The sequence below is a fragment of the Notamacropus eugenii genome, chromosome 4 (assembly GCF_028372415.1).
Source record: "Notamacropus eugenii isolate mMacEug1 chromosome 4, mMacEug1.pri_v2, whole genome shotgun sequence".
Taxonomy (NCBI): domain Eukaryota; kingdom Metazoa; phylum Chordata; class Mammalia; order Diprotodontia; family Macropodidae; genus Notamacropus; species Notamacropus eugenii.
The window spans coordinates 202067380-202090827 of record NC_092875.1 but is presented as its reverse complement, the minus strand read 5'-3'; the positions used below and the strand labels follow the sequence as shown (position 1 = coordinate 202090827).

The window sequence follows — 23448 nt, the reverse complement described above, 5'->3', positions numbered from 1 at the left end:
AAAAGTCTTCCTGCAGAAGGTGAGACTGTAGCTGAGGCTTGCTGCAAGCCAGAGCAACGAAGTGGCAGAGATGAGGAGCAGGAGCCTTACAGTCCTGGGAGAGAGCCAGTGAAAACAGTTGGAGTATTGTGTGCAAGCCACAAGTTAGAATTCAGAGTCAGTTCTTCTTCATCAAAGTCTACCATTCTTCATTTTAAAATCATTCTTTTCGTTTATCAAGCACTTATTTTTATTTCTCCTACCTACCTCCATCATCCCCTTCTCCACCCTTGAGAAAACCCTTGTATCAAATAAATGTAGTCAAATGAAACAGATTTCCACATTTGCTATGTCCAAAAATTTGTCTTATTCTGCATATTATTATTCTCCATCAGGATTTAGGCAGCATTCTTCATCATTCCTCTGGTCCAGAGTTTTTTGTACTATACCAAATACTGTAGGTGCTAACAAAGAAGGACTCTTTATGATAGAAGTTTAGGCGCCATGTAAGATAAGCAAATGAATATAAAAGATTTGGGGGCAATGGACGCAAAACATTAAGCATTTCTCTGATTCTGTTATATAATGTGGGCTTCTGCGTGATTTATTTTGCCAAGCTCCCAGTGCCCAAGCAACTGGGGTCTTTTGATGGCAAGATAGGAAATGAGCCTTGAGGCACCTGTAAGCATAACACTGTGCAAAAATATCAAACTCTAATGAACCACACCTCTTTATGAAAGTAAAACAATTCTCCCATCATTTCATCCCTTTCTCTCTTCTTTTTTTAGCTCTCTTCTCTTCTATCTATCCTCCACCCCCTACCTTTCTATTCTGTTATTTTTGCTATCTCTTTATTATCTTCCCAATTATTCATAATTAAAATGTTAGAGCTTGAAGGAACTTTAGGGATCATCTGATTCAGGGATCCTTAACTTGAGATCGGTGAACTTTTTTTTAAAATTGAGTTGATTTTTTAATTGATAACTGTATCTCAATATAGTTGGTTTCCTTTTTAGTCCTATATATTTTCTGTCTTATCTAATCCCATATATTTCTCATTCTGAGAATTGATCCACAGGCTTCACTAGACTTGCACAACAGTTCATGCCAAAAAAAAAAAAAAAAAAAGCTAAGAACCTAATACAACCCCTTCATTTTGCAGATGAGAAAATTCTGGGTTCCAGGTTAAAGAAATTATCTGAAGTCAAAGGTAAACAGTGACAGAGCCAGAATTTGAACTCTCTTCTTTTGATTCCAATTCCATTGTTCTTTCTGCTTTAATATGTCTTTCAAAAGTATTCTTAATTTTGTAGTACAACCATGATTCCAGTTGGCTCCCTTCCCTTGAGCCAGATTGCCCCTCAATATTCCTTTTAGCCTTGCGGTTCTACTCTTTTTCATAGAAAGCTTCTTATTTCATTACTGGAAACTAATTTTATTTATAATGGTTTCTATTTTCCTTTGCTTACTTGAAGCTACCCTAAAAATAAATCTTATTTATGGAGGTGTGCAATGTGTATTATTTCAGGCAGATTCATTTCCTGAGAAGATTCTTAGGCATTTTCTAGAAAAGCATTCAGGTATTTTTTTCACTTGGTAGGGTTAAAGGCAGTGGGTTTAATTATAATCAAATTAGTGTTTAAATGTAGCAGGTACCATGGGGCTTAAATGTGATGTGTGCTGAATATCTTAAGAGGATATATTTAAGTTTATTTGATCTGTAGTGTAGTATCTTTGAATAGCTTTTTAAACACCAGGATTCAACTATTCTCACATCAGGAATCATCAGTGAGATCCAAATACGAACAGGTTCATCTTTTCAGTCTTACTCAGTATCCTTTAAACAGAATTTGTGCTCTGAATTTTTTTATCCAAATTTCACAGTGTTTTCCTTCTAGGTTCAAGCATGAAATATTTCAGAGTAAATTTCCAGTCAAATTCTGATCTTCATGAGTTTTATAGTACTGAGATATGGTTAAGATAATTGAGTTAATATATTGTATGGTATAGAAATTTAAAGACATCAGTTGTCAACTGGCTCTAAATAGCTTTTCCACCTGTTGTTGTTTGTCTTTTGTTCTAGAAGAGGACCATGACATCAGGGAGGTGATGCCATGACATACAAGTGAATTGGATTTAAGTGGGGGAAGCCTCACTTTCTCTTCTGGAGCCAACTGTGTCCACTGGCCAGATATAGATCAGGACAGCTGGAGATAGCCTAGGATGCAGTGGTGGATCTTGGCCTTTTCAAGCTAGGGTCTTTAGGAGGTTTGACTGAGGCATCACCCTTTAGTGATTAAGGCATAATCAGAAGTGAGGCAGAGAATGGCCTCTTTACCTAGTCAGATAGGTAGATAGACAGATAGATAGATAGAAAGAAATATGAAAGTAAATAAAATTAGTTTTATAATTAAAATTCTTTTGAAATCTGGGTTTCTTGCTAAAATGAAAACAATTGCTACTTACATTCATTCTGAACCAGTCTGGGCATTTGAAACAATGACCAAGTAGGGCTTGGCCCAGGACCTATTGTCTAAATAGATCTGTTGTCGATATTAGGGTCACTAATTATGAACTTTAAATGCACCTGACATCTTGATTCATTGTGCCTGCCTATGAGTTTTTTCAGTAAATTAGTTTGACTCACCTTGACTTAACTATCCTTCACTAATTAAACTTTGAATATAAGGTTTACAAATAGAAGCCTAGCATTTCCAATTCTCAGAAAGGCATAAAAATTCCTTAAAAGTAAAACTGTGACAATGAAAATACTTTTTTTAAGGTTTGAACTCAACAGAAAAAGGGTTCTATTTTTTAAAATATTTTTTCTTTCTTATTGCACAAATTTGTCTGCTATGAATCAAAGAAGATACAAAGTATCTTCTTGCCTCTTCTTAACAGGCGTTGTAAAAGTACCTACTGTATGTCAAGGACTATGCTTAACCCTGAGGATACAAAAACTAAATTGGTTCTGAGTTGAAGGAAAACGATATTTTTCTTACATTTGTATTTTCCAATGTGTTGTCAAGTAAATTTAAAAGTTTAACTTTGAGAAAATAAAATGCTAAATGAACAGACTTAGTTTTCATCAACGGAGACGTTTAGCCCAGTTGGAATGTCTTTACAACAGGGTCTAATGCTTTAAATTGTGTAACAGGTACGTCTCACCAATCTTCTGTATAATGAAAGACATTATTTATTTTTGACATACTGTGAAATAAGAAAGTCTAGTAGCTTCTGGTGCCACTGCTACTAAATAGTATTTCCTTGTATATCTACTGTGATGTTTAGTCTTTTAAATATAGTTTTAATTATCTTCCTTCGGTATGTACTTTGGTTGCCCTATTCATTTGTTTCACCATTATGTTTGAGATCTAAATAGCTAAAATATATTGAAATAATGCTTTCAAATTTCTACTTAACTGTCACTCTACAATCTTCCCAACTAGTTGCATTTATCCTGTGACCAATTAAGGTACAGTCTCTTGAGACAAATAAATTCAATTCTCATTATTTTACCTTTTCTTCTGTACTAAATTGTACTATCTTTTCTGTGGTCCCTTTACTGAACTAGACACCTTTCCAATTTTATATCATGTTTAAATGTACATTTTCCATATTATTGTCTTCTCTTTTATTGATAGAATAAATAAGATTGCGCTCAATTTAAACAAATTTGAATTGTTGCACATGACATTCCCATCTCCTAACTTTGTGCTTTTTCACTGACTGCCCATGCCTGGGATGCTTTCCCATCCTACCTCCATCTTTTGACTTCCCAGGCTTCCATCAACACTCAGCACAAATTCTACCTCCTAAAGAAGGACTTTGCTGGTTTTTCCCTATCCTTGCCCTCTTTACTGCTACTGCTAGTTCCTTCCCTCAGGTTACTGCTATAGACCCTGCTTATAGCTTATATTTATGTAGCTGTTTGTATGTTGTCTCATTAGAATTTGAGTTTCTTGAGGACAGGGACCATGATTTTGGTTGTGTTTCCAGCACTCAGCCCCAATCTTTTTAACATTGTTGTTTGTCCTTTTCTTAAAAAGAATATTAGGAAGATGATGCCATGATGTGCAAGTGAATTGGATTTAAATGAGGAAAGTCTGTGCAAGGTCGCCAGCCTCACTTTCTCCCCCAGAGCCATCTGGGTACCTTTTTAGCATACAGTAAACACAAAGATTTAACACTAATACCAAATCTTCCTGCTAAATGATACAATACCAATAATACATGCTAAACATTTATGTTTATCAGAAAATTGTAGAGCTAAAAGTTTCTGCACAAGTCACCTGGCTAATTTCCTCGTATGAAGACAATATAATGCTTAAGCCATTTGAGAAGATCTGTCTATCTCTATCTCTTTCTCTCTTTGAAAAGAAAATGTGTATATATTCTTTATTTTAAACTTCCAAATGAAGAGATTCTGCAACCTTTAGCAATAATAAATTCTCATATTTAGCAATCTTTGTCACAAGTTTTGTTTTCCTTTTTGCTCAAGTCCAACCTCCTAAAACTTGTCTGTTCTATTTTTTTTCCTTACAAGAAAGAAAACAATTGGTCATCATGTGGCCTATACTTATAAAAAGTCATTAAGTTACTATTCCAAGAACTCTGCTTCTTTCCTTGTTAGACTGACACTCTTAAATAATTTTGAAGATTCTTTGCCTCTTCTGTCAAGTATACCTACATTCCTTTTAGGTTATGAAAGTCCAAATTAACCTTAGCATTCTGGTATCTGACTAACTGCACATTTTCTACAGAAAATAAGATAAAGGTTATATTTTTTTCCCTGACATACCCTGAAAAGTTATCATTGTTGTCAGAAGATATCCTGTACTGATTGTTGTTGTTCATTTGCATCCAATTTTTTGTGACCTTATCTGGAACTTTTTTGGCAAAGATACTGGAGTGATTTGCCATTTCCTTCTCTGGTTCATTTTATAGATGAGGAAACTGAGATAAACAGGGTTAAATGACTTGCTGAAAATCACACAGCTAGTAAGTGTCTGAAGTCAGATTTGAATTCCTAAAGATGAGTCTTCTTGACTTCAGACCTAATACTCAGTTCACTGTGCCGTCCGGCTACCCAAAGGTATCCTGAGCAAGTAGTAAGTCAGTCCCTGTTGAAAACATTAAGTTAGAATATAAAGCCACCACAGCCATTTTCGTGCCCCTCTACCATAAAATAATAATCATCTTGTATTATTTTACCTTTTATTTAGTAAGGCAGACAAATTCTGATAATACCTCTCCTTTGTGTTCAGTTTAGGTTACATAAGAATGATTTTTATTTGTTGTCCACATGAACATTTAAGTAGAATTTATGGCATCTTTAACTTTTGTATGCCATAAGGATGAATAATAAACTTAGAGTAAGTATGGATTTTAGTCTGTACTTAAACCTCATAATCAATTTTTTACCACAAGACTTTCTTCATGTTTGATTATTATAAAAAGATGAAAAGGAAATAAAAGTGATTTACTGACTTCTAATCAAGCTGTAGTCTTCCCTGCCTGTTATTAATTGTATGGTACTTTTATTATAAAATAATATTAATGGAAAATATGTAATCAGTAAGTTATAATCAATAAAATGTAATAATATAGTGGAGTGTGAGCTTCTTGAGGACAGAAATTGTTTTGTTTTTGTGTCTCTCATCCCTAATGCAAGCAAATGTCTGGCATATAGAAGGCACATAAAATGTTTATTAAATTAATAAAATGATTAATTAGAATTTTATTGTTCTAGTTATAGGACTACTGCAGTTTACTTGATGGGCAGAAAAAGAAACAATTTTAATATTATACAAGCACCTAAGGAATTATTCAATTTCAGAACTGAAGTAATCTTGGAAAATTCTACTCCAGTCTCCACATTTTGTAAATGAAAAAACCAAGGCCATAAATCAAGGTTAAGTACCTTGACCAAGGTCAAACACACAGAGAGAGCCTGGAATTAGAACCCAGACTCTCTGTTTCTGAATCCAGGGCTTTTTGTAGTAAGCTGTGCTGCCATTGACTAGATTTTTGAGGTAAAGGTAATGAAATATGTGTTAATTGAGTTATAAAAACAGTTTAATGAAGTTAAAAAGATGAACTTTGGAAGCTCTTTTCTTACCCTTAATCCTTTAATTTCTGCCTATTTTATCTCAACTCTTTTTGAATACAGCCTGAGTTTTTCAGTGCCATTTATTAGTAGCCATTAAAGCTTAACATCTGGAAATTCCAACTTTGAGGGAGTACTTAACCCTCCCATACTCTCCATAAAGTTGAAAATGTGATTGCTTAGAGTCCATTGGATTTAACATAATTTCCTTAATTAGCTACAAGATATCTTTACCAATCTCCAAGTAAATGAAATAAAATCAGATACTATATGATGCTTTTATGTTTCCTACAAAAATAGAATGCTTGAGAATGAGTATCTTTGTGTTTTTTGCTATTGCTTTTTTAAAATAGTGTTATTCAAGATTTAGCCATAAAATTAAGACTACTTCAGAGTGGATTGCTGTCACAAATAACATATGAAATATTAAAAGTTTACTTTAATTTTGTTAAATCTTCTTTGAAAGCAGCCAGAAATGTTTCTCATTTCAAGAGAATGGTTGCAAAACTGCAAACTCTTTCGTACAGTTTCAGTGCCTGCCAGTTGCAGAATATAAAGCTATGTAGATTTTTTTTTCTTTGTGATTTCTGAATAAAGAATTCCAGTAGCATACCATTTTGGCAGTGATTCCAAGAGTTTCATGTTGACTGCCCCATTAGTAATGAGCTAATAGGAATCTTTTTACAGCATGTTTTCGAATAATTGGAATATATTTTATCCTTACTTTAGACCTTGTGTTCTGATATTCTACCTCATTTTTAGTAACAACATTGTGTTAGGAGTTCCTATTATATTTTATAAAAGTCTTTCTTGACTATTTTTATAATATCCACAGTTAGAGATATACTTTTGAATTATGAGTACAATTATGATTGTGCAACATCATCAGATTAAATCTGGAACATTAACTATAGCTGGAATTAACCTTGGATGGAAAAGAAGCTAAACAGCCATGTACTGTAGGAGAAAAAATACTGAACTGGGAATTAGGGATAACATCTATTTTCTGTATGATCTTGGTTAAGTCAGTTTCTTTCTCTGACTCTACAAACTAAGCAATTAGACTATCAGGTGGGGAACCTCTACAGCCTCGAGGCCATATGTGACCTTCTAGTCCCTTGGATACAGCCTTTTGACTGAGCCCAAGTTTTACAGAACAAATCCTTTTATTAAGGGGATTTGTTCTGTGAAGTTTGGAGTCAGTCAAAGGACTGCACTAGAAGGCCACATGTAGCTCTGAGGCCACAGGTTCACCACACCTGATAGATAATCCACAGGATCCCTTCTGTCCCCAAACTTCTACCATTTATAAGCAGATAGTACTAGATTTCATTTAAATTCTCAAAATGTTTTAGACCTAGTTGATCCAGTTTAGGGAAATCAAATCACTATCTATCTATCTGGTGAAGTGAATAAACCCTGAAGAAATACTTTGCTGCTCTATAAATGTCTTCATATAATTCAACTTATTTTAATGTACAAAAATAGCATCATATATATTTTTCAATATAAAGCAAAAGACAAGTGTTATATAAACATATTTCTGCATTAAAATTTATAATGAAAAGAATCCTATCTCTGTATGTGCAATGATAAATTATATTTTGGATTTATTTGGCAGTTTGCGTGTGAACTTGGATATGGGCAAAGCAGCCTATGGATGGATGATTATGAGGGATGAACATATTCCTGGAACAGTTGTCCGAACCAGTACAATACCGGAAGAACTTGGACGTTTAGTTTATTTGCTAACAGACAAAACAGGTATTATGTTTAATCAGCTTTTATTGATTTGAGTAAACATTCAATCAGCCATCATCATACTGTAATTATATGCAAGCAATACATCGATGTGATGTTATATTTAACATTTTCCAACTTTAGTTGGGTATCATTTGTGGGTTGTTCATTTTTTTTCCTAGCATTTTATGTCTCCTTAATCTCAATCACTCTGTACAATTCACTTCTCTGAAGAACTTCACAAATTTTTCAAATCAAGTCACCATATTATTTGCTACTTATTACAAAATTGAGTACAGGGGAGAATAGGAAAGGGTATATTAGAAAAAATGACTCAAATTTCAGACTTAATAGAAAGCAAAGGCTTATAGACCACTCAAAAACTCATGCTATATATCATGAATAATTTCTTTCCTCAGAAGATGCTGAACAACATGACAGAAATTTTAAGGAGAAAGTTCTTAACAGAAATGAAACTACTAGTAACTTAGTAGTTATTTCAATATCAGCTTTCTGTATACAATTAAACCATCAACTAATTAGAACAAATCAAATTAGAAGAAAGGATGAACAGTGGCAAGTTTCTATCTGGCTTATTCAGAAGAATAATAACAAAAAATAAGTTGAAAACGTTAAAGATACTGACTTTATCAACAAAACCTACAAAAGCTCCACCAGTAGAGCAGTCATCATAATGAGGAGGACGAAAGATCACAGAAAATACTTTATCCAACAAAACCTGTATCTCCTTGCCAAGCAAAAAGCATAACACCCAAGATGTATTTATCACTACAGAACACTATGGTGGATGTTAAAAGCAGTGTTTCCTTAAAATAGTTTGAACTGTGAAGCAGAAAGGAGTCTACAGAAATCTTGGTATGAAGTCATCATGAATTATATCATCTGAAACATATTAATAGATGAAAAAGGCAATATTCACAACACTGGTAGTGACTCTGAATATGCTGGCATAGTTCTTCCTTGCAAAGTATAACAGACTCTCCATACAATAGACTGAAGAAAAACATTTATTCAGACACCAGAAAGTCAGATCCATCATAGTAGCCAAGAAGTCAATACACAATAGCACTGCAGGGGACAAAGCCATTTCCAAGCCTCCCCCACCCCACCCCCCACCTTCTGGGGCCTTCCCACAAACAAACACTCAGAGACTAGCAGTCTGCTTACCTGTGTCCTCTCTCTCTTTGCCCTAACTGCTCTCACTAACTTCCTCTCAGTTCTGCTCCACCCTTCCTGTTCCACCTGTTCAGCATGCTCCTCCCACCACATGTGACTTAGACTTCCATGTGATTTAAGCAGGTCTCATAGGCCTATTAATGAATAGGAAAGATCTTCCCATTAAAATTACCATTACAAACTTACAATAGTACAATAAGTTTATTATTGTTTTTATAAAAGTCTATTTTCATCTTATTTTTATCAGGAGCAGCAGACAAACCATCATATTTAGATGCTAACAATTTAGTCTGCAGTATACTATACCAGAAACTTGAAATGACAGTGTAAAAAATGATAATCACAAAAACTGCTAGACCAGATCAAGTACACACCAGTGAAATCTATGTTTGAAAGCACTGAGGGTTACTTTGCAAAGCATATCAGGAAGGAGATTCTAGCCTCCCCCTCCACACCCCTTCATGGGGAAAAGGATACCATCCCCAAAGTAGATGGTTAAGCAGATATCAATAACTGACCAAATGTTCATTTCTCATCTTTTTACATATATATCCAGGATATCTATAATGAAGAAAATTTTATAGTAACAGGCAAAGCTTCATTAAACAATTTTCCATAGAATACTAAATCGTTACAGTTGTACAAATGACTTAAAGGTACAAAAAATGCAAAATTCCACTGTGGTGTGTGTGTGTAAATTTTTAAAAAGCTTTTGGTAAAGCTAAATGCAGTTCTAAAAGTTCTTTTTCTGAAAAGGACTCTTTCATTCATATGTTAAAAACATGAAATTCTTTTTTAATGCCACCAAAGAAAAAATTTTGAGTCATTGTTTATTAATGTCAAAGGAGACCATAAGCAGAATGTGTGTTTGACACAGTTTTTTGCCTTAGTCATGGAGGATGTCTTGTGCAAGCTCTAGATGGAAAGTGAGATTCTCTATAGATGGTAGTCATTCAGATTTACATTTTTATATTCTGAATATTTTGAACCCTAGAGGATAATCAGGCTTACTCAGTGAGATCCATAGTTGCTCAAATAAGATATCTACAATGATACATAAAGGAAAATTAAATGTACAAAAAGTCTCTTCTTCAGACATCATACAGTTAAATGAACAGTCTAGTCCATTGAATTAGAATAATCAGCATATATAAAATAATAATGGTGGTAGTGGTGGCCAGCATTTATATAACACTTTAAAGTTTGCAAAGAACTTTACAGAAATTAACTCTTTTAATTCTTACAACATCCCTGTGAGATAGGTGCCATTTTCATCACTGTTTTACAGAATGGGAAATTGAGACAGAAACAAGTTAAAAGACTTACCAAGGGTCACACAGAAAGTAAGCACCTGAGGCAGGATTTGAACTCAGGGCCTCCTGATTCCAATTTCAACTTTCTTTCTTGTGCTACCTAGCTGCCTATGTATATCTGGAGAAAAAGTTGTAAATGAACAAAGGATTGGGCCCTAAACTTAATGAAAGGAAGCAAATTGGCTGGATTGCTGTGGGCAGATTTCCCAATCTTTCAGTGATCTTAAGATACTCCTCAGTGGAAAATCTCAGTGTCCTTAAAGTACCTATACCATGTTCCATTCCTTTTTCCAATGCTTAAAAATTTCAAGGAATAGCGACTCTTAAGACCTTAGCACACCAGAACTGAGTTCACAGGGATGGAGCCAAAATGGCGGAGTCGAAGGACAGACCTGTAGAAGCTCCCCCCCCCCCCCCCCATAGCCCATAAAATACCTGAAAAAATGACTAAACAAATTCTAGAGCAGGAGAAGCCACAAAACAACAGAATAAAAGAGATTTCCAGCTCAAGGCAGCCTGGAAGGCCAACAGGAAAGGTCTATCACACCAGATGCAGCAGCAGGGATGGGACTGGAGCAAGTCTCAGGGCAAGCAGAATTCCTGGCAGCAGCTGCAGTTCCAAGATCCCCCAACCCACAAACACCAAAGGCAGCTTCAAAGGTCAGTGAGAAAGCTCTTTCACTTGGGTGAGAAGGGAATGTGATTTGACCCTGGCAGCCCCACAGCATCCATTTTAGGAGCCCTCACCCTAAAGCCTCTGGGGGAATCACACAGCTGATCTGACTCTCAGCACTGAGTGGCAGTCCTGGAGCGAGGAGGAACTCTGGCTGGCCTGGTGGAGCTGGTGGAGGCTCTGGAGAAGGAATTCTACTCACAGATCCTGGGCAGAAAAGAGTGCTTGTGGTTGCTCCTAGACCAGAGCACAGGCCAGGGGCGGAGCAAACCGCTCTCCCTTCATTGTGCCACCTTGGAGGAACTGAGAACTTACAGGTCCCCAGAGTATACCCTCCTCTTGACAAAGGACTCAAAAGTCAAGTAACTGGTTGGGAAAATGCCGGAAACAGGGGAAAAAATAAGACTATAGGAGGCTACTTTCTTGGTGAACAGGTATTTTCTTCCATCTTTTAGAATGAGGAAGAATAATACATGCCATGAGAGGAAGACATCCAAGGCAAGGCTTCTACATCCAAAGCCTCCAAAATAAATGTACAGTGGTCTCAGGCCAGGGAAGAGCTCAAAAAGGATTTTGAAATAAGTAAGAGAGATGGAGGAAAACTTGGGAAGAGAAATGCAAGAAAATCATGAAAAGCAAGTCAATAGCTTGCTAAAGGGAACCCAGAAAAATGCTGAAGAAAATAACACCTTTAAAGTAGGCTAACTCAGTTGCCAAAAGAGGTCCAAAAAGCCAATGAAGAAAAGAAGGCTTTAAAAAGCAGAATTAGCCAAATGGAAAAGGAGGTTCAAAGGCTCACTGAACAAAATAGTTCTTTAAAAATTAGAACTGAGCAGTTGAAAGCTAAATGACTTTATGAGAAATCAAGAAATTACAAAACAAAACCAAAGAAATGAAAAAAGTATAAGACAATGTGAAATATCTCATTGGAAAAACAATTGACCTGGAAAATAGATCCAGGAGAGACAGTTTAAAAATTATGGGACTACCTGAAAGCCATGATCAAAAAAAGAGCCTACACACCATCTTTCATGAAATTATCAAGGAAAACTGCCCTGATATTTTAGAACCAGAGGGTAAAATAAATATTGAAAAAACCAACTAATCACCTCCTGAAAGAGATCTGAAAAGAGAAACTCCTAGGAATATTGTAGCCAAATTCCAGAGTTCCCAGGTCAAAGAGAAAATATTGCAAGCAACTAAAAAGAAGCAATTTGAGTATTGTGGAAATGCAATCAGGATAACACACAAGACCTAGCAGCTTCTACATTAAGGGATCGAAGAACTTGGAATATGATATTCCAGAAGTCAAAGGAACTAGGATTAAAACCAAGAATCACCTACGCAACAAAACTGAGTGTAATGTTCCAGGGGAAAAAATTGTCAGTCAGTGAAATAGAGAACTTTCAAGTGTTCTTGATGAAAAGATCAGAGCTGAATGGAAAATTTGACTTTCAAGCACGAGAAGCATGAAAAGTTAAACAGGAAAGAAAAAGCATAAGGGACTTACTAAAGTTGAACTGTTTATATTCCTACATGGAAAGATAATATTTGTAACTCTTGAAACTTTCCTCAGTATTTGAGTACTTGGAAGTACACATATATATAGACAGAGAGCACAAGTTGAGTTGACTAGGAAGGGATGATATCTAAAAAATAAAATTAAGGGGTGAGAGAGGAGTATATTGGGAGGAGAAAGGGAGAAATAGAATGAAGCAAATTATCTCATAAAAGAGGCAAGAAAAAGCTTTTTCAATGGAAGGGAAAAGGGGGAGTTGAGAGGGAAAGAGTGAAGCTAACTCTCATCACATTTGACTTAAGGAGGGAATAACATGCACACTCAGTTTAATATGAAAATCTATTTTATACCACAGGAAAGTAGGGGAGAAGGGGATAAATAGGGTGTGGGGGGGGGGGTAATAGAAAGGTGGGCAAATGGGAGGAGGGACTAATTAGAAGCAAACACTTTTGGGGAGGGACAGAGTCAAAAGAGAGAATAGAATAAATGGGGAGCAGGATAGGATGGAGGGAAATATATCTTTTGCAAAACTACACATAAATAGCCTATACTGAATTACTTGCCTTCTCAGTGGGCATGGGTGGGGAGGGAGGAAGAGAAAGAAGTTGGAGCTCAAAGTTTTAGGAACGAATGTTGAGAATTGTTTTTGCATGCAACTGGGAAACAAGAAATACAGGTAATGGGGTATAGAAATCTATCTTGCCCTACAAGAAAAGAGAGATGGCAGGGATAAGGGAAGGAAGGGGTGTGATGGAAGGGAGAGCAGATTGGGAGAAGGGATAATCAGAATGCACTGCATTTTGGAGTGGGGGGAGGGGAGAGATGGGGAGAAAATTTGGAACTCAAAATTTTGTAGAAATGAATGTTAAAAACTAAAAATAAATAAACATTTAAAAAATATAGAAGGAAAAAAAACAACTGAGTTCACAGTGATGCCCTTAAGAAAGAAAGATTTCCATCAACAAATGCTTTCTTTAACAAGCACAAAATTATTTTGAAGGATGGGACATAGATCAAGGAAGACATCATAGAAGAAATAGGAATACCATTTGAGCTGAATGGTGAAGAAAGGGGAAAAGAAATTCATGAGGTTCTGGTTGTATGGGTGGGAAATCAGTTCATTTCATGTAAGAATACAATTATGTACAAATACATATCAAAGGTTTGAAATGAAAATGGGGTATAAGTAGTCTAGTTTCCTTGGAATGTAATAGTAATAATTAACATTTATATTGTGCTTTTAAGCTTTCTACATACTTTACCTGCCTAATTTCACAAAAACACTGAAGAGGTTATCAAAGACATTGTCCCCATTTTACCTATGAAGAAATAGAGCTTAGACTGATTAAGGTACTTGCTTGTGGTCATTCCACTACCAAATGTGGGAGTTGAGATTTGAATCTTCACATTTGAACCTGATTCCAAATCCCATACACAATCCACTACTCTCTCTACTTCCTTTTTCAAATATTTAAAGGAGAATAGTATGAAATGAAACTGGAATTATTTGTTTGAGCTTGGTTGTAGAAGGCCTCAGTTTTTATTTTCTTCCTTAAGCAGTGAGGACTCACTGAAATTTTTTTAATTAAAATAGAGCATTTAATAGTAGACATGAAGAGTGATGAAAATCTTAAGTATGGTGATAACAATGGGAATGAAAATGGATGAATAGGAGATGGGATAAGAATCCTTAGAAGATGACAGAGTGAGAGATGTCTTATACCATAATCCTGCCCCACTAGGCCCCACAGAGCAAGTGTCCCAAAATAAAGCAAAATGACAGGAAGAAAAAAACAAAAAACAAAAGAAATATGGTAGATGATGGTTTTTTTTTAAATAGGGTTCAATAATGCAGTGTCTTCATATCATAGTAATTTCACCTCCCCCAACACATACCCAACTTTGTCCCCATTGAAACATCCCTTGTGAGGAAGCAAAGTAATTAAGCAAACTTTTAGATAGTGACTAGAACTGATGTTGTATACAATATTCCATCTTGTTGGTTCTGTGTCTTTCTGTTGTTTGGGGGAAGTGAATGTTTCATTTTATGTGCTCTTAAGACCTTGAATGTTTCTTCAGTTATTTAGTTCAACTTCCTTTTAATGATCTTTTCATTTACATTGTTATGGTCTTTCTGTGCATTTATCTTTTGATTCTGCTTGTACCATTCTGCATCACCTAAAGAATCTTACCATGTTTCTCTGAATTTTTATTTATCATTTCTAATTACACAATATTTTGTTGTATTTATATAGTTGTGGATTTGTTTTGTTTTTCCCAAATGATGAGCATCCAGTATGTTTCCAGTTCTTTGCTACCAAAAAGGGTATTCATATTGATATTTATAGCTAGCAATTATTTTAAAAATAATTCATGTTGTTTGACCATTTATCTATTGGGGATTGGTTCTGGATGTTGAATATCTTCTCTTTTTCCTATATCTCTTAGATATTTATATTTTTATTAGTGTTATTTCATGCAAATGTTGTTTCTCCTCTGCAGTTACTCTTCTACTTGTCTTTGTTGATTTTGTTTATCCAAACTTTTTTTTAATGTATGTTTTTTTTCAACATTATCTATTTTGTCTTTTATGATCTCTATCCCTTGAGAATCAGTATGATATAACGGACAACTGTGAGACAGCATGACAGAATTTCAGGGATACTGCTAAAGCCCTCTTTACTGGACTTGATGACACAGTGGAGAGAGTTCTGGACCCATAAAAGTAAAATGATATATTTGTAAAGCACACAGCAAAACTGGAAGTGTTATATGAATTCTAGCTATTATTATTGTTAAGAGGAAAAATTACATCTCTGAAAGTATACATTAGCACAACAGAAATGATTTTAATGAATTAACAAAATCTAGAAAACTAAATGAGAAATAAAAAAACTTGAAAATAAAAAGTTTTGTCCCTGATACTAACAAAATGGATCAGTTAACACCTAACAATCAAGAAGAAAACCAAATTACTGAGATTTTAAAATTCAGAACATGAATTTACATTGTATATAAAGTGTCCCAAAAGTCTTAGTGCAATTAAGGCGTATAACTGCACTAAGATTTTTGAGTCACTCTTTTTAAAAGAATTATCGGGAACTATTAGTATCAAGTAACTTCTAGAAAAGCTGAGAATTTAAAATGGATCTATGATCTCATCAATTTAGAAGTTCCTTCCAATTATGCAAGTAGCAGCTCTCCCTTGCCTGACCATCTAGTACAGCTCTTAGCCTTATCTAAAAAGTTTGCCATGGGAAGTCTACCCAATATGCTGAAGACCTCCCTTGACTTGTCTTGAAATCATAAGGGTACCTTTGGAGCTTTCTTGATTGACCACCTGTGATATGTGACCAACCCATTTTTCTTTACCATACAATTCTGTCACCATTCTTCACAGTTCCTCAACAGATACATGCTATATTCTCTTCAAACCTCTTCCATTGCTACCTATGTTAGACCCAATTTGTTTTTCAGAAGCAATGGTATTCTAAGGTTTACTGTCTTACAACAGATCTTTACTGTTACAGGAAGCTTAGGGTCAGTAAAAGTGTTTTTGCAGCCTTTTGAGAGCAATCTAGACCACTCTACTGCTTCTTTTAAACTCTGAGCACAGTTCGCTGAGTACCTAAAAGAAGAAGGAAGAGAAGAAGAAAGAAAATACTCGAAGCAGAACTCCTCTAAATTTATAAGCAAATTCTATCAAGTACACTGCCAAACTTGGCTATATAAAACAAATATGGCCCTGATAATCAAACCAGAGAGAGATAATGAAGGAAAAGACAGGTATAAGCCAAAATCAGTAGAGGATTTAATTTTCATGTTCATATATGCCATATATCCAGAAAATAATCTACTGTGAAAAGTTGAATTCTTATAAAAACTGTAACAAAGTTCAGCATAAAGAAAATAATTGCCATAATTAATCATATAAATCACTGAAATATAAACCACATGATTGTTTTAATATAGAAAGAGCCTTTTACAAAATATACTATTTGTTATTTATGTTTTTTAGAAGCGCTAAAAAACATAAGCATGGAAGAATCCTTTGGTATGTTAAATAATGTATGTTCAAAATCCAGAGCTAGTTTATAATGTAGGAACACTAAAATATCTCGCATCACAAATTGGTGTAAGCAGCGATAATTTCTTTCCTTGTTACTATTTAACATTCTTCAAGAAGTGCTAACTATAGGAAAGAAAAGAACAAAAGTAATAGTATGTAAATGTTGACTAAAATGAGGTGAAATTATTTCTATTTTCAGATGATTTGATGGTATACTTAGAAATCTCCCTAGAATAAGTCAAGACAATAATCGAGATGATCAATGGCTTCAGTAAAGTAGCTGGATATAAAATAAGTCCACAAAAAAATCAACATTTCCATAGAATACTAACAAAAGCCAGGAATATGAGAATTCCTTTCAAAATATCTACAAAATGCTTAAAATACATAGAAGAAAATCAAGCTAGACTTATAGAACTTTTCTATAAATAATACAGATACATAGATAGTCACTATATGTTTACTTCATGTCAATATAAAAAAATTATTAATTAGTTTGCACACTTAGTGCTGTGTCAGTCAAATCACCAGTTAAATATTTTTATGGAACTAGAGAAAGCAATAACAAAATTCTTTTGCAGGGAAAAAAAGACATAGATCTCAAGAGAAAAAATGAGGTCAAGTACAAATCAAGGAGTAATAGCATTACCAGATATTATATTTGATATTATATAGTCATAAAAACGTTTGTAAAGAAATTTTTATTCAGTGTAAATAAGATACAGAAGCAATTGATTGCAGTAGCCTGTATGTTTGATAAATCTAAGAACACAAATTATGATGAATAGGGCCAGAATATAAATTAGAAAAACTTCTGTATAGATTAGAGGACTGGAGGGTGATGAACAAAGGAACAGACAGGAATGAGGAAAACCAGGAATAAGTGGAAAGAGATGTATCAACAAGGAGAATGGTCATTAGTGTCATTTTCCAAAAAGTTCAAAGTAAATGAAACTTTAGGGAAGGTCACTGGATCCCAGAATCAAGAGATCGTAAATAACCTTAGGAAAAGTACTTTCAGTACAACAGTGAAGTCAGAAACCAGATTGTAAGATGTTGAGGAGAGAGAGAGAAAGAGAGAGAGAGAGAGAGAGAGAGAGAGAGAGAGAGTGTATGTGTGTGTGTGTGTGTGTGTGTGTGTGTGTGTGTGTGTGTTTGAAGAAAGTAAAGGTTGTGCATGCAAAGTCTTGCTAGAAATTGAGCTTTGTAAGGAAGGGAGAGAAATTATTAGAGCTTAAGATAATAGGAGGATCAAGAAATAGCATTTTGTTTTTTGTTTTAAGATAAGAAAGATAAGTGAATATCATTCTTTACAAAACTAAACATTTTCATAGAACTTTGTATTTGAATAAGGAGTTCTTTTTTCCAGACCTGTGATTTGATTTGTGTGGGGAAATTTCAATGTAGGAACACCTAAGTAGGTGCAGGTGAGTAACTCCTCTGTATACTCTAATTTAATTAGTCTTAGGCACGGGCACTTAGAGGTCAAGTGATTTGCTCCTAGTCACACAGGTAGTATGTGTCAAAGGCATAACCTATGGCTTCTGTATTCTAGGGTTATGCACTATGCCATGCTACTTCTTCTATTAATAAAAATTACTCGGTTTAAAAAAAAATGGTGGCACGTATTCTCAATTTCGTACTCATTCCTTTATTCCCATGGCATTTGCCCCTAAAGTTGCCATGTGAGTTGTATCCAGGTACAGAGTAGAAGAAGACCAGGGTACTTTGCCATCTTTGGGGATTTTAGCTTATCCTGGTATTTACTATATGTTTCTATTTGGTTTATGAGACCACACTTCTCATCATATTCTTTTCTTTCAGAAAGCTGTCTTTACTCAGTGCCTCCACTTCCTCTGTTCTCACTCTCCTCTAAACCTACAATTTGATTCTTGGCTTCACCATCCAACTAAAACTGCTCTCTGCAATGAACTTTTAACTAACACACTTCATGGCCTTTCCTCAATCTGCATCCTTCTTGATTTTTTTGGAGTCCTGACACAACTGATCACCCTCTTCCTTGGATATTTTCTTTCTATATTTTTGTGACAGTGATCTCTTCATGGTTTTTCTCTTACTTGTTTGACAGCTCCTAAGTACCCTTTGCTGGTTTCTCTGGTCACTCTCACTAATCATGAATTGCCCCCAAGATTCTGTTCTGTGCCCCCTTTCTTCTCCCAGTATACTATCTCACTTAGTGATCTTATCAGCTGCCATGGGTCAATTATCATCTCTCTATGATTCCCAGATGTTTATTTCCAGTCCTAACCTCCATTCTCACATTAACAACTTCTTTCTTGGCATCTCAAATTGGATATCTTATAGGCATTTTATGTGCAATATCTCCAAAACAGAACTCATTTCCCTTCAAATTCCACTTCTTCCAAACTTCCCTATTACCAGGACAATATCAGCCTCCCAGGTCACCCAGGCTTGCAACTTTTAATATCATACTAAACTCCACTGTTGCCAAATCTTAGCATTACAACCCTGACAAGATTACTCATAATTGCTCCTTTCTCTGCTGTTACACTGTGACCACTCTAGTATAGGATTGCACCACCTCTGTCTTAGACTAGTGACATAGCCTTTTGATTGGTCTCTCTGCTTCCCCATTCCAATCCATCCTCCATTTATCTGCCAGAGTTTTGTTTTTTGGTTTGATTGTTTTTTCCCTAATGAGCAAATTTAGCCATGTCACTTTGTTACTCAGAAAACTGCAGGAGTTCTTTATTACCTCTAGGATCAAATATCAAATCATCTGTGTAGTATTTAAAGTCCCTTCTAACCTGGCCCTCCTACCTCCTATCTTCTTACGCTTTATTCCCTTCCATATACTCTAGGATCCAATGCCATTAGCCTTTTTGCTTCGCTGTGGGAAAGACAGTTTGTGTGAGATGAGTCAAACCATTACCACTGCCTCAGCCATTATTCCCTTAAGCCTTAGGTGGAAATAGCCCAGGACTCTGAAGCCAAGAACCTTGGCAGTAGTAATGCTCCTCAGCCTACTAGTCCTGCTTTCAGTTGTGCTTCCACAGCCATCACCTGGTAAGCAACTCCTATGGAGAAATGACCAACCAATTGTGGACCAGCTGCTACAAGGCAGTGTAGGTGAAGCAGCTACACATGAGGGGAAAGGTACTACCACTCCTCACCTCAGTTACCACCTTCATTATGCCAAGATTGGAGATAGTCCAGAACTCTGGACCCATAGTCCTTCAAAGCCACCCCAGGGGATATTTATGGTGGCAACCACTTCTAAAAATGCTATCTCTTCTACTAAAGGCTCAAAAAAAGTCCCACTTAATAGTATTTTATTTTTTCCAATTACATGTAAAAATAGTTTTCAACATTGACTTTTATAAGATTTTGAGTTCCAAATTTTTTTCTCCTTCCCTCCCTCCACTGTCCCCAAGGTGACAGGCAGTCTGATATAGGTTATGTATGTACAGTCATATTAAACATATTCCCACTTTAGTCATGTTGTGAAAGAGTGCCGTCAAAGTTTTTGACTCTGTCAAATGGTTCAACATCAGAAACTGATGATTTTTTAGTAGAAACAGCATTAAAGAGAATAAATTACCATCTGTTTTGCCACAGTATGCTAAGGACCTTGGAAACTTTCTTTCTCACTTAACAGCTAAAATCTCATATAAGGTATTGTCTGCCTCGATAGAAAGTGATCTTCTTAGGCAGAGGCGATGAGAGAGTGCTGGGCCTGGAGTCAGGAAGATCTAAGTTCAAATCCAGCTTCAGACTCTTATTGGAATAGCTGGGGCAAGTCACTTAACCTCTGAGTACCTCAGTTTCTTCAACTGTAAAATGGGAATAAGAATAGCACCTACTTCACAGGATTGCTGTGAAGATCAAATGAAATAATGTTTATAAAGTGCTTTAACACAGTGTCTGGTATGTAGTAGATGCTTAATACTTAGTCCCTTCCTATTTGTTTCCCCAGTGATTATTAACACAGTGGTTTTCATATACTAAGAGCTTAATACATGCACTTTTCACACATTCATTCCTCACATATGACCTTCCATCCCTGATATCTTTGCCTTACTCTCCCTTCCTCACTTCTGTGTACTGATTTTCGTAGATTCCTTTAGAACTCAGCTCAGATCACATCTTCATGAGACCTTTCTGCATTTTTCCTTCATCTTCCCTGCTTCCCCACTACTGGGACCTTCCCTTAATGGTTACCTTCCATCTACCCTATGTATACCTTGTATGTTCATAGTTTCCTGCATGTTGTCTATCCCATTAGAATGTGGGCTTCTTGAGGGCAAGGACCAAGTTTTTGCTTTTCTTTCTGTCCCCTGCCAGCCCTATTAATTGTTACCTATGTAAAATGTTTTGATTTCCATGCTAGCAAAGCCATTTTCTGTGGTTAATAGATCTTTGCCTTTTATAGTAAAATTTCTTAACACATATATCAAAAAACAATTATCTTTTTGAAATTAACTGAAGCAAATCCCATCACCAACAGATAAGCCTCCCCATCAAAAAAAAAAAAATTAGAGACCTTTATATTGACATTTTAGATATGTAAAAAATGATCAAATGCATCTTCTTCCTTATTTCTGAACTGAGAAACAGTGAAAGAGTAAAAATATATAGTTACCTGTTATTCCTAACTTTTAACTGGCCCAGGAATTCAAAAATAATAAATAAGAATATCGTCAGGCTTTTTTCCCCTGTGTTTTACTTTTCCTATTTCTTCTAACATGGTATTTACTAAACTAATGAAAACAAGAGTATGTATTTTTAAATTTCTGGAATGTTTGTGGGTTTTTCGCTAAAAAATAATATGTGGGAAGAAAGTAACAAATTACATTTTTTACACTTTAACTTGGATGCATAAATAAAGTAACTTCTCTCCTGCCCTCTTGTGGAGCTGTTGTTAAGTAAGAAGTGTGTCAAGTTTTAAAGGTCACTCAACTGACCTAATTTTTTTTTTCTTAAAGAATATGGTTAGGGTAGGAAGTGCAGTTATCAATAGGTGATTGTGTTTCAGCTTAAATATAACACTCCCCATTTTCTGTGTTGGAAGTAGAAAGAAAAATCTCGAAAACAGTCTGAAAAAATCTTATGCTGTGACTCAAGCTTTCAGTTGAAATGATTAAGAATTAGTTGTTGAGTCTAAGAAGCATTACATTACTAACATAATTGCAAGGTAGTCCTTTATATGATTGTAAATTGGGTTTGTGCTTCATCAATAAGCTTTTTGACAAGAAACGTCCATCACAGTGGCTCTCTCATTTGCCACAGCAGAATAGAAAATGAAGTATCCCAATAATTGCATTATAGTTTCCTTATTGTGGGACAAGAAAGCAATGTGGTATAATTAGGTTTGATTGGAGTGCATGTTTCCGGTAAGATCTGAAATTAATGATGTTGCTATAGTGACACATCTGCGGCCACCAGTGCGTGAAACATAAAGTAATTCATTCGACAAGAGAAGACATCTGTTAACTGCAAGGATGCAGAGCATATTGACACTGACCAGAAATACTAGACGTTATGTGATAAATGAACAAATGATGCTGAAACAGGAGGACAGATAATTTGTACTTAATCTGCTGGGAGAACTTTAATCTTCTCACTGGTTGCATTTGACAATGCCATTGTTTAAAGAACAATGCTGCAGAGAACTCATAAATTTTAAAACTTAACTCAGGGCACAGCCTATTAAAGCAATACATTAATTCCTTTGTTAGGGAGTTTTTATCTTCATGTAGAACAAAGCCATTACTAAAAAACACCCACTAAAACAACAGGTTTTTTAGGACTCACATTTTAATTATAGCATCCATTACCCAAAATGCCATGTTGTTTGGACTTGAATCACATATAAGTTTGACAGAAAGGCACCATCCATTATGGGGAAATATGCTGTTTCTAAAGCTTTTCAAGGGTGGCAATGTATTATATTTCATATTCTTTAGTGCATGCAAAGCTTATAATCACAAAAAATAAGATTTAGAAATTTTTATTCAGCATTCTTGTATACAGGCTGTGACTCTGCAAGCTTTCTGCCCGCTCATGACAATAACCAGGGTATTCAATTATAACATGAACAGTCTTCCTAGCACAATTATTACTAATGTGTATACTTGCATTTGAGTGCTGTAATTAACATTTTAGGGGTGTTTGGACCAGTTGAAATACTTAACACATAGAATGGTTGAACAGATGCATACAGTGCTGGGATTCATAATCTTTGGGGAAGCCTAGTTTGAAGCCAGTATGCTAGATAGGTATTTGTTTAAAAGTGTGTAACTTCCTACAGATGTGAAATGCTTTGAAATTATTAGTGCCTAATGTGTAATTATATTGTGAGATCATAAATTAGTCTGATCATTTGGGAAGTGAAATGTCAATTTTTTCATTTCCAGATTTGTTATTTAAGGTATCCATTGGCAAAATGTGTTATTTAAATTAACATCTTAACATTTTCTTAAGAGAAGGTATTTTTTCAATAAAGTGGAGACACTGTGGAAAAGGTATATGCACATCCTTGTAATGTGCTGGCAAAGTTATTAATGCTTATATATTGCAAGTGCTTGCTTGCTGTTTTATTGTGGCCTGTTAGAATTTTGGTATTAGGCCAAATTACAATCTAGTAATATTTGATCAGAAAGCTCTGCATCTGCTTCTCAAAAAAATTATCCAGTGCTCTGTTGTGAATCACATCTGTTGCTACCCAGGGAATGATGCCTGCAGGACTTTTTCCTGAGAAATTAATTTCCTCTTTGGCTGCTTTGCTCTGTGTTTAATGATACAATTCTAGTCAGAAAACTCTTTCCTTCATTAAAGAGCCAACTAAATTTTTCTTCAGAAATCCTA

At 35.3% G+C, this 23448-nt stretch overlaps 1 protein-coding gene across 8 annotated transcripts in view; it reads left to right on the top strand.

Moving 5' to 3' along the window:
• The window catches only part of ATP9B (ATPase phospholipid transporting 9B (putative)), a 481309-nt gene that overhangs the window by 349974 nt on the left and 107887 nt on the right, over window positions 1-23448 (top strand). For all 8 annotated transcript variants that reach the window (XR_011965979.1, XM_072604052.1, XM_072604050.1 and 5 more), the window contains one exon: window positions 7710-7852. Coding sequence is in view for 7 of the 8 variants with exons in the window: in XM_072604052.1 (XP_072460153.1) it covers window positions 7710-7852 (143 nt within the window). In the remaining variant the exon portion in view is untranslated. The remainder of the gene's footprint in view (window positions 1-7709; window positions 7853-23448) is intronic.